Below are 16,327 nucleotides of genomic sequence, written 5' to 3' on the forward strand. Positions count from 1 at the left end.
ACACAGGAAACAATTAAGGTAATTAAAAACTTAGAAAACAAAAAAGCTGCCGGACCAAACAAATGTAAGCCAGAATTCCTCAAGACATTATTAGAAAAGAAGGAAAATATTAACATCATCACCTAAGTTTTTAATAAAATGGTAAGGACTGGAGACATCCCTGAAGACTGGAGACAGTCAAAGACCAAAATAATACCAAAAAATAACAAGCCAACAGCAAAAGATTGAAGACCTATCGCACTTACAAATTACACCTATAAAATATTTATGGCAATATTAAGAGACAAAATAGAAGACCACCTGAAGAAAAAAGAGGAAATAATACAGACACAAGTTGGATTTACTAAAGGAGCCAGAATAGAAGATAACTTATTTATTCTGCAATACTGTATAGAAGACAGTTATAAACAAAAGAAAATGTTAATAGTAACCTCAGTAAACTACTCTAAAGCATTTGACTCAGTAAAAAGAGAAAAAATAGTGGAAGTGCTAATGAAATATAAAATATACCCTGACATAATAACAGCAATAACTAACATTTACAAAGATGACAGAACAACAATCAATATATCAGAAAAACTAAGTTGTGAAATGTCAATAACAAACAGAATAAGGCAAGGTTGTAATGGATCTACTACTTTATTCAAGCTCATAACATACATCATATTAAAGATGATGGAAGAAGAAAGAAAAGGATTTAAGTGTGAGGGCTTCCATATTAGTCAACTATTCTTTGCAGATGATGGACTATAGCTGTGTCAAAGTGTTAAAGAGGCAGAGGACACTATAAAAACCTTGACAACAATCAGCAGAGAATGTGAACTGAAAGTAAGTAAAAACAAAAGTAATATAATATTTAACTGTGACAACCAGTCAAGGACAATAGAAGGTATAGAAGTAAAAGAAGAAATAAAATATCTGGGAATAACACTAACAAATAGAAAGAATTGTGTTATGAAATAAAAACAAGAAACTATAAAAAAGGCTCAATGATTGGCAAATATGAGCTACTCCCTAATATAAAAAAAGTTGTAATAAAGTAATCATCAGCAGAACTTATTGGAAAAACATATACCTACGATCTATCCTATATGGAACAAATGTTATAAATTTTACAGAAAAAGAAATAGCTAAACTGCAGACAATTGAAAATAGTTTATACAAAAAGATTCTAGGAGCTCCAAGATATGCACAGACCTGCACTTTAAGAGATAGGGCCATCTGCCATAGACAAGAGTAATGGAAGAAAAATTAGGATATGCAAAAATCTATAATAGCACAAGACAATAACGCAGGATAATGAAATAAGATTTGAGGAATCAAGAAATATATATTAAGATTTATTAAGAAGAATGCGGGAGAAGTACAGTTGGACAAAGTGTTTGAATAAATACCTAGAATGTTTAAAGATTAGAAAAGCAGACTTGGAAACAATGACTAGAGAGGAGTTAAGAAGAAATATAAGAAGCTGGGAAACAGATCAATGAAATAGATCATTAAATGAAAAAAGAAGTCTGGAAATTTATCAAACATTCAAGAAAAATATAAACGGTGAAGAACAAATATACGACAACACATCAGCCTCCACAGTCCCTGCACACATGTCTTTCATTAGGGCAGAACTGTATGGTGTTCTAGAGGTGTTCCATATTGTGGTACCTCTCCATAAGAATGTTTATTTCTTTGTTGACAGTCAGACTGCATTTTATGCTCTTCAGTCTACCTCCCCATGTACTGTGATCTAGTTAATATGTGTCTTGATCTCATCCACATCCTAGAAGGTGCTGGTGCCATGGTCCATTTCACCTGGATACCCTCTCATGTGGGTATCCTGCTAAATGAAAAAGCAGACCGCCTTGCTCAGTGTGCCCTACAAGATGACACAGTGGACCCTGGCACTGAGCACACTCTTGGTTATGTTAAGAGTAGCATTAAAGACTTTGTAAAAAGTAGCATTAGTGGTCAGTTGGAGCTTTGTTGCCATAGGGACAGTAGCACTAGTCTTCACTATGCATGTGTCTCCCAGAGCTGCGCTTGCACCTATGGGAGACACACTGCATCACATGGCAGGGTGGCAATGAGGCCCAGATTAGGCTACAAATACTTTTGGGAAGTCAGTGCTTTTCCTGGTGTGTGCTGTATGGTGTGTGGTGCACCAAGGGGACACACTCTGCGTCACTATATCGTGGAATGTCCTCTCATTGCTAAATTTTGGCCACAAGGTCAACATGACTTGTACAGCCTCATTGACCATCTCCTCGACTCAGCCACTCTCAGGGAAATACTTAGGGAATATCCCCAGTTTGCCCCCAGACTATAGGATGTTTAGGCATTAAGGTGTGCAATATCTGTAGTTATTTATTGAAATACTTGTATTCTTGTTTTGTATACTGTCTAGTGTTATATTTTTAAGGCTTTAACCTTAAGTCTTTGTCCAGGGGGTGGGTGGCAAGGCCCATCCTCCTCCTTTGTTGTATTTATTTATTAATCCAACAATAAATGTATCAATCATCAATCAGTCCAGGATATCAAAGTGTGCGTTAAATATCCACAGCGCTGCAACCAACAGGACAGCAATATTAACGTTGGAAATTTATTATTTGTAGAAAACATTGCCAAATTAGAAGAAAATAAAGAAATATTACATAAAATGTGGAAAATAAGATTTAGCAAGAAAATGCAACAACAACAATAACAAACAAACAAAAATAACAAGACGGCAGGAACTGCCGTTGCAAAGGCTACAGCTCCACATCTAAATTAGGGTTGCCAATTGGCAATTTTCATTACCAATGGCTACAATCTGGTAATGAAAATCCAGTTTGGTAATGAATTACTGTGATTTGGCAATCTGGTTATGGGAAAGTTAAAATTTGGTAATAAATAGACCTTTTTCCCACCACAGGCTCAAAGGCTGATGTGCCAGGCAATGAACTCCCGCAGTACGCGCAGTCACTGTATGCTCGCAATTTACCTCTATCAATAATGTGTATTTACCTATTTGTATTTGCCTATTTGTGATTACAGGGCCTGGAGCCATAGCTCTCTATGTCCTGTCTCTTTGTCCACACTTGTCCAATTTTTCCTTCATATGACTGACACTCGCCGCACACACCACATCCACGCTCAGTTTGTTCCATGCATCAATGCTCTGGTACAGGAAGCTATACTTCTTGATGTCGCTCGTGCAGGAATCCTTCAGTATTTTCTTTGGGTGTCCTCTTAGGTAATTACTGGATGCCATCGTGATCAGGTTCTCCCTATCCAATATGTCCACTCCATGTACTATTTTGAACATTGTTATCATATCCCCTCTGACTCTTCTTTCTTCCAACATGCTTAATTCCAGCCTATTTATTTAACCTCTCCTCATATGGTACCTCCTTAAAGTCTGGTATAATTCTTGTTGCTAACCTCTGCACTCTTTCCAGTTTCTTGACATGTTTCTTCATGTATGGTGACCAAATTACTGGTGCATATTCCAACTGTGGCCTAATCAGGGTGGTCAATATTTTCTTTATCATGTTCCCGTCCAGGTCATTAAATGCCCATCCTATACTCTGGAGCATGCTGTACATTTTTCCAAATATTCTATTAATGTGCTTTTCTGGAGACAGATTACTCTGTACAGTCACTCCCAAGTCTTTTTCTTCACTGACTTCAATTACAGTCTTCCCCCAGCTGGTAGTCTTTATATGGTCTATATTTACTTCTACCCATTCTCATTACACAGCTTTTGTTGGTATTGAATTCCATTTGCCACGTCCTGCTCCATTCATATATTTTGTCCAAGTCCTTCTGCAGTATATTACAGTCATGCATATTCCTCACTCTCCTCATAATCTTTGCATCATCTGCAAACATATTCATATAACTTCTCACTCCCTCTGGCATGTCATTTATATAGATCAGGAACATGATGGGACCAAGCACCGAACCTTGGGGAACTCCACTGGTTACCTTCCTCCACTCTGACTTCACTCCCTTCACTACCGTCCTCATTTCTCTACCTGTCAAATAATTTCTCATCCACTCCGTCAGATTTCCCCCTTATTCCTCCGATACTACTTAACTTCCACATCAATCTGTTATGTGGTACTTTATCAAATGCTTTTTTTTTAAGTCTAGGTATACACAATCAACCCATCCATCCCTCTCTTGTAAAATATCGACCACTCTTGAGTAGAAACATAGCAAATTTGATACACACGATTTCCCTTTTCTAAAGCCAAACTGTTTCTCACTTAGTATTTCTTTGTTTTCCAGGAACTCACACCACTTGCTTTTGATCACTTCTTCACATATCTTACACATAATGCTGGTCAAAGAAACAGGTCTATAATTCAATGGTTCCATGCGACATCCACTTTTGTAAATTGGTACTACATTTGCCCTTTTCCATTCTACTGGCACCTGTCCCGTGTTGATAGATGTTCTTGTTAAATCTAAAATTGGATCTAGCAACTGCTCTTGACATTCTTTTAACATTCTTCCAGACACACCATCTGGTCCCATTGCCTTGTTAACATCTAATTGACTCAAAACTTTTGCAATGTCACTCTTTGTTACTATAATTTCTTGCATCCATCTTGTCACAGGTAACATCCGTCGATTGAATTGTGTTTCTTCTGTGAATACTTTGCAGAAATTCTCATTCAATTTTTCAACAATGACACTTGTATCTTCATATATATAATCTCCAACCTTTAATTTATCAACTGTTTCTTTTTCTGTAATTTACCATTAATGAATTTATAAAACATTTTGGGATCACTTTCACAATTCTCCACTATTCTCTGTTCAAATTCTTGTTGTGCCCTTCTTCTCACTTGAACATATTTATTTCTTGCATTCCTATATGCTTCTTTCTCCACTTCCTCATTATTTCTCTTGTATTTTTCCCATGCCTTTTCCTTCTCCCTTTTTGCCTTGTCACAGGTTTTGTTAAACCATTGATCTCCCTTTAAGATTTTCTTAGTATATTTTGGCACAAAGTTCTCTGCGGCCTCACAATATATTTCCATAAATTTTTCATATTTTAACTGCATGTTTGTTTCCTGGTACATTTTGGACCAATCCACATTTCCAAAAGTAATTTCTCAACTCCTTATATCTTCCCTTAGCATAATTAAGGCATTCCTCCTTGTATCCAACTTCATTATCTTTGCTGAACCCCACCAGTACCTGTGTGTGTGTGTATATATATATATATATATATATATATATATATATATATATATATATATATATATATATATATATATATGTATGTATGTATGTATGTATGTATGTATATATATGGTCCCTTTCGTACTAGATGTGCAAAGTTTTCGTAGGGGGTACTAGACACTAGACACGTTCAGTTCCAGTACGGGACCGTGTTCTCACAGGGTTCAGTAACACGGTTGCTGGCGCCGCCGCCTGACAGTTCATTGAGTTAGTCTTTATCCTGCTATCCTATGGTATTCGTGATTTACCTTCTGTAAAAGTCTAACGTTGGTGATACGATATGTCTAAACGGAAAGGTACGTACATATGATTCTACAAGAATATACCACAGTGCATGGGAAATTTAGTCCCCAAGGGTTACTAAAGCAAAGGATGGATCACAACATGCTTTTTTGTAAAGTGTGTAATAAAAATCTGCAACCACGAAAGGCCACACTCAAGGTGCAGGTAGAATCGAAAGATCATAAACAACTGGTCACTGCAGTTTCATCAACGAGAGCAAATGTGTTTCAGTAATTACACAAAATCTTCAGAACAGTGAATAAAAAAATAAAAAAATAAATAAAAATGAGTTACAGTTGGCAGTTGCAGTGAGTTGTCATGCTCATGTTATATGTATAGATCACTAGTGAAATATATATATATATATATATATATATATATATATATATATATATATATATATATATATATATATATATATATATACACACACACACACACATACATACATAGTATAATTCTTCTCATGTATAATAGTAATTTTTAATTGTAAGTAGCATTATTCGTGTAACTTCTATGTACCTAGAATCTACAATTCATAGGAATTAAAAAAAAATTGGTAATGAAATAGCGAATCTGGTAATAATTGGTGTCGAATTTGGTAAGGCCTGCCTCATAAGACTTGGCAACCCCGATTATTCTACATATACAATAACCTGAACCTGATGAATTTTATCACTCGTGTGGAGAAACTTTACCACAATAGTGGTAATTGTGCGTATATATATATATATATATATATATATATATATATATATATATATATATATATATATATATATATATATATATATATATATATATATATATATATATATATATATATATATATATATATATATATATTATATTATATATATATATATATATATATATATATATATATATATATATATATATATATATATATATATATATATATATATATATATATATATATATATATATATATATATATATATATATATATATATATATATATATATATATATATATATATATATATATATATATATATATATATATATATATATATATATATATATATATATATATATATATATATATATATATATATATATATATATATATATATATATATATATATATATATATATATATATATTTTTGTTTTTTACATACACTCATTTAATTGATCATTTCCATATACATTTACCTAGGTAAATAGAGAAAACACATCTCGAATAATGAATACACTATTTGATGTAAGAAAAAAAAAATGTGCATGCGAAATGGCATTAGTCTGCACTTATCCCAGAGAGCGCAGGCACCAACAGGCCGAGGCGATAGGAAAAGTGTTCGAGTGCCCAGCAACAAATCGAACACCACGGTGGCCTTGAACGACACGAGTTGGGTTTGAGTAGCGGGCGCGGGAAGATATGGGCGGCGACATGAATGAAAAGCTGGCCAAGAGGATTCATAACCTTATTAAGGCTGAGGAATGGAGTGAGTTAGAAGACTTACTACTCAACACTGAAGATGACTGGGTGTTGGAGGTGAGTGAAAGGCAGGGCACAGCACTAATGAGGAGTGATTGGCCTGGACCTGACAGACTGCAGAAGTAGGCCTTTGAAGTCTTATCTTATATTTTATCCAAATCCTCAGCTATGTTTGTGTCCATGAATATGAACAATGCAAAAGTAATATTATGATGATGGTTTTAACAAACTTTGGTGGTCGTACCCTGGTGGGGTTGGCCACAACTTTAAAAAAAAGTCCCGTGTATGATATTCCACATATGTTGAGGTGTCCATGGACATATTGCCTGTGCAAAACTGCCTCCATTTCTTTCAGATGGTGGAGCAACAAATGTACAAGGCAGAGGGACCACAATGGGTGAATGGTATTCTTTCTTCTCTTGGCTGTCAGACCAGGGAGAGCACTAACCTCAGACTTAAGGTGGGCTGGTGTTCAGCTTCTCTTAATGTATAAAATGTTTCAGGAAACATGAATCGTTATAAGATATTAAGAAGCGTTTTATATTGTTTTTTGTACTATGTTAAAGATTTGTTACATTAATTTCTTAGGTATGTACTCATCACTTTACAGAAAGGTAATGTATTTGGATTAATGTTTATTATCTTGATTATGACAAGCATAAGCGAAGGTGTTGTGGCTGTGATCCTTTTTTTCCAGTCAACATAAAGGGAGCAATTGTTATTTATTCCCTTGTACTCTTGAGCTTCACACTGGTATCAATTTTTTTCTTTCTTTCTTTTACTGTATGTACTGTATATGAATACATATATTATAGTCATATTGTATTGTATGGATGTTTATTGAATTTTATTTTCTGTGTTTGCAATAGGAAAACTTTGATGTTGGGCATGAATCTCTGCAGTTCAATGTTATAGATGTATAGTATCAAATCAGATTGGGAAAATTATTACAAACATCTGATAAAGTTCTGAAGTTACTTGTAACTATGAAAATCAATTTTTCTTGGATAGGTATTTATATTCTGTGGAATTAGCTTAGCTATGTGTTTGGTGGTGCAGGTGTACCAGGCTGTACTACGGGTGATGATGGAAGAGGAGGCTGGCAGAGAAAGAAGCATTGGAGAACTGGTAGCAGTGTTGATGATCCATGTAGACATCTTTCCCAGCCATATTCTGGTCATTCTGGTGGATCAATATGTGGAGTTGGTACGGCGTGGTCAGCGTCTTCAGGGAAGGCATGTATTACTTGATGAAATTGGGTATGCTGCAATACAAGACAAAATTCATTTCATTGCTTGTCTAGAAAGAGATTCTGGAGTACTTTCACATTTTAGAGGCTTAAGTAAGCTAGAGAACTGTATTATTGTGTAAAGTGAAAGTTTGAACATTTTTTATAATAATAGGTAAGTATTTTGTTGAATATAATACACAATTATCTTTTTCTCATGTAACAAGACTGAAAAGCATAAAAAGAAAAAATAGATTTATTTTGATATGTCGACATGTGATTTGCATGCAAGTGGTGAGGTATTTTGTATCTGTATCAGATGGGTGGACCTCATGGCCAAGATAATCACTAGTGTGAGTCACAAAGAGGAAGTGACTGTGGAAGGGCACAAGATGACTGGGGAAGATTACCGTTACCAGATTGTCAAGACACTGTGTGACCTACCCTGGTCTGCTGAGACTGCCATCAGTCTCCTGTCTGTCATCAAGTGAGTGAAATTAGGACCTGCACATATTAGAAGAAATTTGTAGATAAGAGGGAATGAGGATGTGTGTAACAGATTTTTCATTTAAGATGGCAGTTCAAAAATATTGCTTTGAAACCACTTAGATATTTTATATTTATTACAGGGACGTAGGCCTTCCCAAGGAGGAGTTGGAAGATGTCATCCACAAGGTGAAGCAAGTGCTAAATAAAGTGGACTATCAGAGTGTGCCACCTCTTATTTACCACCTGGTGCAAGTGGTTCATTCCAAACTTCCTCACCGTGTGCTGCAGCTAGTCATCAACTACTTCAACAAACAGGATCTCAAGATGAAATCCTCGCTGGACAAGGACTGTTCCACAGACATCAACACTGAAGATGTGATGAATGGTGATGCCATTGGTGAGGATGCTATACACATCTTTCACTGTCATGACTGTAACTATATGTGCACTTTTTTACTCAATAACCATTATATTTTACCCTTCGGAATATAGGCTTCTAGGGTATTTGCAGAATTCTAGTGCTTGAGGTAATTGTTTTTACAAATTTATTTTTCCACATATATACTTGTGATATGATTAGAATTCATGTTTGCCAAGCCTTTCTTCATAACTAAGATCTTTCAAGTCATTTAAATATCTTTCAAATATTTGTTTCCATGAGTCATAAATAAACTTTATTTCATTTGATTATAATTATATTGAAAGAAAACTTTCAAAATCTGATATTGCTGAGATGTGCAATTGGACTTCCAAACATCAGCGGAGGAATTCAATTTTGAATTTTATTGTGTTTTTCCTTGGTTTATACACTGAAGATACTTAGTTTATATGTCACTTTGATTTGGAAGTAGACAGGAAAACTAATAAATGCTATTTAATGTCTCACAGAATGATGAAGATAAGAGAGAATATAAAGAGAAAGCAAGGCAGACTAAAAGATGCAGCTAACAGTAGCCCCTTCTCTGTTCCCTCCTACTTTCTCTATCCTTATTTTTGTTCCAAAGCTGGATGTTGCGTCTATGTGCGCAATGACTTAACTTGGTCTCGTGCCCACGCTCTCATATCTTCCAAGTTTTCCATCATCTGGCTTCAACTCAACAGTGACTCTGACTAAATTTATCTGTGCTGTCTATCTTTCCCCTAACTCTTCTGACTATAGTAAATTCTTTGACTATTTAACTTACAAAGTGGAGCACATTTTCCCCCTCTACCCTTTCGTGGAGATCTTCATCCTTGGAGATTTCAATGTTTACCACCAGCTTTGGCTTTCCTCTCCCCTCACTAACCATCCTGGTAAACTAACCTTCAACTTTGCTATCTTTCATGACCTAGAGCAACTGATGTAACACCCTACTCATATTGCTGACCGTCTTGTAGATACGCCCAACATTCTTGATCTATTTCTTACCTCTAATCCTTCTGCTAATGCTGTTACCCTATCTTCTCCATTGGGCTCCTTCAGTCACAATCTCATATCTGTATCTTGTCCTACTTCTCCAATTCCTCCCCAGGATCCCCCAAAACAGAGATACCTCTGGCGTTTTACCTTCGCCAGTTTGGAGATAATATGCTGATTTTACCTAGAATGATTACTGTTTCCGTGTCAGAGACCCATTTCTGTATGCTGAACACATAACAGAGGTGATAGTGTCTGGGATGGAGACATACATTCTTCATTCTTTTTTCTCAACCTAAACCTTCCAAACCTTGGTTTAACACAGCCTGTTCTCGTGCTATACATGATAGAGAGGTTGCCCACAAAAGGTACTTGAGCCTTCCATCTCCTGAATCTCATGCACTTTATATTCCTGCCCAGAATCATGCTAGGCCTATTCTTCAACTTGTCAAACACTCTTTCATAAATAGAAAATGTCAAAATCTTTCAAATTCCAAACTCACCTTGTGACTTCAGCATCTGGCCAAAAACATCTCCAGTAACTTTACTTTTTCATCTTTCCCTCCTTTATTTTATCCTGATGGCAAAACTGTCATCTCTTCTGTCTAATGCTGAACTCTTCTCTCAAACCTTTGCTAACAACTTCACCTTGAATGATTCTGGGCTTGTGCCTCCCTCTCCTCCTCCCTCTGACTATTTCATGCCTACAATTAACCCCTTCGCTACTGATGACGTGCCATAGTACGTCATATGAAATTTTCGCTACCGAACTGATGAAGTACATGTGTACACTATCTACTCAGTTTGTGTTTTTTTTTTTTTATGATTCAGTGACAAAGTGACTAAATGGCATCTTTTGTTTTCAAGAACATTGGGTAAGTTGGCTTTGGGGAGGGGGGTGATCGTGAGGCCTGAGGGGAGGGTTGATGGCCGGCGGGCAGTGTGCCAGTGTCACATAATGGTGTCGTCATTTTCATCCTGGAGTGATTCTGAGGATGACCTGGATCTATTAGATGAATTACAGGATTCTGAGGACAATGAAACTCAATCAGAAGGCCTCATTAGTGACTCAGATGAGGAATATTTGCCAGAAATTGCCAGTGAGGCCAGTAGCTCCAAGGAAGAAAGTGATGGAAGCAGCGAGGATGACGAGCTGCCACGCTGCCCTGCACTGCATGCTTCCCTCCACACTTTCTCTCTCATATCTGATCCCTTTGCTGCTTCCAGCTATTCATGTCAGATGAGGTGGTAGAGTCGCTGTGTTTGTGGACAAATGTCCATGCAGCCAAGTTTTTCATAGACAATCCAACAATAAATCTCAAAAAGTTTATGGGAAAAAAGTGGCTTGATGTCACAAGGGATGAAATGAATGTCATCCTATGTCAGCACCGCCAACAAAACACGGTGCGGGGGATGAGGGTTGTGCAGCGCGGGAGTGACGGAGTCGGTAGCGAAGAGATTAAAATTCTTCGTAATGATGTTTTCCATGCCCTCACTGGCCTAAACCCTCGGAAGGCTTATGGACCTGATGGTGTCTCCTATTGTTTTCAAAACTGTGCTTCCATGCTTGCACCTTGTGTGGTCAAACTCTTTCAACTATGTCTGTCAACTTCTACCTTCCCTTCTTGCTGGAAGTTTGCCTACATTCAGCCTGTCCCTAAAAATGGTGACTGGTCTAATCCCTCATACTACCTTCCTATAGCTTTAATCTCTTGCTTGTCTAACGTTTTTAAATCAATCCTCAATAGGAAGATTCTGAAACGTCTGTCACTTCATAATCTTCTATATGATCACTAGTATGGCTTCTGTCAAGGCCACTCTACTCGTGATCTTCTGGTGTTCCTTACTGAGTCTTGGTCATCCTCTTTTAGGGATTTCAGTGAAACTTTTGCTGTCGTGTTAGACATATCAAAAGCTTTTGATAGAGTCGTGCACAAAGCTCTGATTTCAAAACTCCCCTCCAATGGATTCTATCCTTCTCTCTGCAACTTGATCTCAAGTTTCCTTTCTTACCATTCTATTGCTGCTGTGGTAGACTGCCACTGTTCTTCTAAATCCATTAACAGTTGTGTTTTTCAGGATTTTGTCCTGTCACCCACTCTCTTTCTATTATTCATAAATGATCTTCATAACCAAACTTCTTGCCCTATCCATTTCTATGCTGATGATACCACCCTATATCTTTCCATGTCCTTTCTGAGACAACCAACCCTTGAGGAAATCATCAGATTATGCAAGGATGCCACAGAACACCTGACTTCTGAACTTTCTAAGATTTCTGAATGGGGCAGAGAAAACTTATTAGTGTTCGGTCCCACAAAAACTCAATTCCTCCATCTATCAACTAGACACAACCTTCCATACAACTATCACGTCTTCTTCAATGACACTCAGCTGTCTCCCTCTTCAACACTGAATATCCTCGGCCTGTTCTTTTCTTATAATCTTAACTGGAAACTTCACATCTCATGTCTTGCTAAAACAGCTTCTATGAAGTTAGGTGTTCAGCATCTCCACCAGTTTTTCTCACCCCTCTAACTGCTAACTTTGTACAAGAGCCTTATCCATCCTTGTATGGAGTACTCTTTGCATGTTTGGGGGGTTCCACACACACTTTTATTAGATAATGTGGAATCAAAAACTTTTCATCTCATCGACTCCCATCCTCTGACCAACTGTCTTCAGCCTCTTTCTCACTGCTGAAATGTTGCATCTCTTTCTATCTTTTATTGCTATTTTCATGCTAACTGCTCTACTGATCTTGCTAACTGCATGCCTCCCCTCGTCCTGCGGCCTTGCTGCACAAGGCTTTCTTCTTTCTCTCATCCCTATTCTGTCCAACTCTCTAATACAAAAGTTAACCAGTACTCACAATAATTCATACCTTTTTCTGGTAAACTATGGAGCTCCCTGTCTGCTTCTGTATTTCCATCTTCCTATGACTTAACTTCTTTTAAGAGGGAGGTTTCAAGACATTTGTCCCTGAATTTTGGATAACTCATTTGACCTTTAAGGGAACTGGCAACCCAGTGGGCCTTTTTTCCCATTTTTGTTGCCTTTAGCCAGTTGCATCTCCTGCATAAAAAAAAAAAAAAAAGAGGGAGGTAGCCAAAGCAAAGAGGCTGGTGTGGAAAACTTGGAATGTAGAAGGGATTAGTAGTGAGAAGCAAAAAGACATGTTTAAAACTGCAAAATAAATGAAGAAAGAGAAGGTAGATGTAAGTGGAGCAAAATATATAAAGGATGAAAGGAATTATCAAGAAAAAGGAGGAAGAAATACTTGAGAGTGGAGTTGCTACTTTGAAAACCTGTTAAACGAGGAAAATGAACACGCCTTGGAAGAGATGGATATGGTGGAAAGTCCAATAGAAGAAATCTCAGAGGAAGAGGTGAACAGAGCTTTGAAAGGAATGAAAAGTGTAAAAGTGTCATGTTCAACAGGAATGACCAGTGACTTAATGAAGAAAGCGGGTGTTATAAGAGAATTAACAAGGGTGTTTAGAGGCATAATTGATGAGGGGGAGATTCCTGAAGATTGGAAAAATAGTATGACAGTGCCAATCTATAAAAGAAAAGGAGATGCCCTGGAGTGCAGAAAATATAGAAGAATTAGACTATTGGAACATGGAATAAAATTAGTCGAAAAGGTATTAGAGTAGAGGCTGAGGAAACTGATAAAACTGGATGGTTGACAGTCTAATTTTTGTCCAGGAAGATTGATAACAGATGCTTTTTTTGTAATGAGGCAAATGCAGGAAAAGTTCAGTGAAAGGAAGAAAGTCTTTTCCATGTCTTTGTTGACCTATAGAGAAGGCATTTGACAGAGTACCAAGGAGAGCAATTGAGTGGACACTAAGGAGACAAAAAGTGCCTGAAAGGCTTGTAACTGCAGTCTTGTCTCTGTATAAGGAATCAAGATCACAGGTGAAAACAATGGCAGTAACATCAAGCGACTTTGACATAAGAGTAGGAGTACACCTGGGATCTACTCTTAGTTCACTACTCTATCACAGTAATGGAAGAGACTACTAAATTGGCAAGAGGAGATGGCCCGTACGAGCTACTCTATGCCGATGGTTGGTATTGACAGCAGAATTAAGGGAAGAAGTGACTCACATGTTTAATAGGTGGAAGGAGGGGGTTGGAGCAGAGGGAACTGAAAGTAAACATGGAGAGGACAAAACTAATGGTAAGTGAAAATGAAGCTAGAGAAAGAATTCAGTAAGGAAGATGGCCTTGTGGATGCTGTGGAAGAGGAGTGGGAGCAAACTCAAGTGCTGTCACTGTGTACTATGTGTAACAAACAGTGTCACCAGCGATGCTCACTTAGGTCTGAGGAATATCAGAGGAATGCAGAACTTTGCATGTCCAAGATATATGCAGGAAGAGGAAGGTGGTGGTGGTGGCGGTGGTGATGATGAGGATGTCGGGTTGGAGGTGAATGGAGATTTGTTGGAGGACGTACAACAGTTCTGCTACTTGGGAGGTATGTTAGACTGTGAAGTGGGTGCAGAGAGAGCAGTAAGGATGAGAGTAGAAGAAGCATGGGGAGAAGGGTATACGAAACCTGTGTCAGATCTCTGCTCTTCTGTATAGAACAGAAGCATGGGTGCTGACAAACAGACTGACAGATATTCTATGTAGCTGTGACCACAGGATGCTGAGATACATGGCAGGAGTGAGGTGGGAGGTCCAGCAGTGAGGTGGCAGAGATGTGTGGAGTTAAAGACCTTTCTGTTGAGCTGAGGAAAAGAAGACTGAGCTGGTTCAGACATGTAAGAAGGGTGAAGGCAGTGAGGGTTGGAGGCCAACGGTCGGTGGGAAGGCCAAAGAAAAAGTGGAGGGAGTGTGTGATGAAGAATATGATCTCTATGATCACTTGGGAATACAACATATGGCATAAGATCAGCATTTGTGAAAAGCAATCATTGCCCTTCCAACCCCACCTTAAATTGGAAAATGTGGATGTTAAACAAAAATTATGATGATGATGCTGTTTAACATCACTTAGAATGGCTCTATTTTGATGAAGAAAATCATGTGGCTTGCCTTTTTTTGGTGAATTATAACTTTTTTCCTTTACTACAATCAGTTTCTTTTTATTAATAACCTTGCTCATATTTTCCTTCACAGAGGACAGTAAGGAGGCAGATCTGATAGAAGCAAAGGGCACAGTGATTTTGCATTTAACACACCATGCACAGTACAACCCAGCATTGGTGCAGGATTTCCTCAAGCACATGCGTTCCTCCATCTGGCTCACTGAGAGGCTTGTCACCCCTTTTAATTTGGCTCTTGCATTTTCCCTCACCTCTGTTGAAAAGTTTCAGGATAAGGTGAGTTTTGATTGATTAGTCAAGGTCTATTTAGTTGTAGGATAAAAAATTCACAATATCACTGTTAAAGCTTGAAAATGTTGCTACAAGAATTTGAAGTAATTTTTGCATGTGAGTTTGATGGACCCAATGGCTTGAATACAGTAAAAATCATAGTAAATTTTCAGATTCTAGATTCTCTCAAATCATGTCTCCTGAAGTTTTTCCGAGAAGAAGAACGATCCCAGCAGTGCCAGTGGCTACGAGATGCTTGGGGCAATGACTGTGATGTCCGTAGTGCTTTTATAACTACCGTGGAGAACTGTGGTATGGGTTGGGATCAAGTGAGTTATCTATTTTTTTTTTTTTTTTTTTTTTTTTTTTTTTTTTTTTTTTTTAAATACAATGAATCATTATAGCATATGATGTGATATAAGTGTACATAAAACAGCTTAATGTGAGATGCAAGGACACACACACACACACACACACACACACACACACACGTGCACGCCCGGTAGCTCAGTGGTTAGAGCGCTGGCTTCACAAGCCAGAGGACCGGGGTTCGATTCCCCGGCCGGGTGGAGATATTTGGGTGTGTCTCCTTTCACATGTAGCCCCTGTTCACCTAGCAGTGAGTAGGTACGGGGTGTAAATCGAGGAGTTGTGACCTTGTTGTCCCGGTGTGTGGTGTGTGCTTGGTCTCAGGCCTATCCGAAGATCGGAAATAATGAGCTCTGAGCTCGTTCCGTAGGGTAACGTCTGGCTGTCTTGTCAGAGACTGCAGCAGATCAAACAGTGAAACACACACACACACACACACCACGTAGTGTAGTGGTTAGCATGCTCGACTCACAATCGAGAGGCCTGGGTTCGAGTCCCGGCGCGTCGAGGCAAATGGGCAAGCCTCTTAATGTGTGGCCCATGT

General features: G+C 37.8%; 1 protein-coding gene across 3 annotated transcripts in view; it reads left to right on the forward strand.

The window, feature by feature from the left end:
- Positions 1-5,356: 5,356 nt before the first annotated feature.
- Positions 5,357-16,327, forward strand: part of LOC123511205 (Fanconi anemia group I protein-like) — a 20,353-nt gene continuing 9,382 nt past the window's right edge. The window contains exons 1-8 of one of the 3 annotated variants that reach the window (XM_045266884.1): positions 5,357-5,525; positions 6,693-7,028; positions 7,327-7,431; positions 8,031-8,206; positions 8,519-8,686; positions 8,829-9,085; positions 15,218-15,420; positions 15,588-15,743. In XM_045266884.1, coding sequence (XP_045122819.1) covers positions 6,912-7,028; positions 7,327-7,431; positions 8,031-8,206; positions 8,519-8,686; positions 8,829-9,085; positions 15,218-15,420; positions 15,588-15,743 — 1,182 coding nt within the window. In that variant the 5' untranslated portion in view covers positions 5,357-5,525; positions 6,693-6,911. Of the gene's footprint in view, positions 5,526-6,692; positions 7,029-7,326; positions 7,432-8,030; positions 8,207-8,518; positions 8,687-8,828; positions 9,086-15,217; positions 15,421-15,587; positions 15,744-16,327 lie in introns of those variants that run through there. The other 2 variants (XM_045266883.1, XM_045266885.1) reach the window with 2 other exon arrangements.

Source organism: Portunus trituberculatus, chromosome 31, assembly GCF_017591435.1.
Source record: "Portunus trituberculatus isolate SZX2019 chromosome 31, ASM1759143v1, whole genome shotgun sequence".
In the NCBI taxonomy this organism is placed as follows: Eukaryota; Metazoa; Arthropoda; class Malacostraca; order Decapoda; family Portunidae; genus Portunus; species Portunus trituberculatus.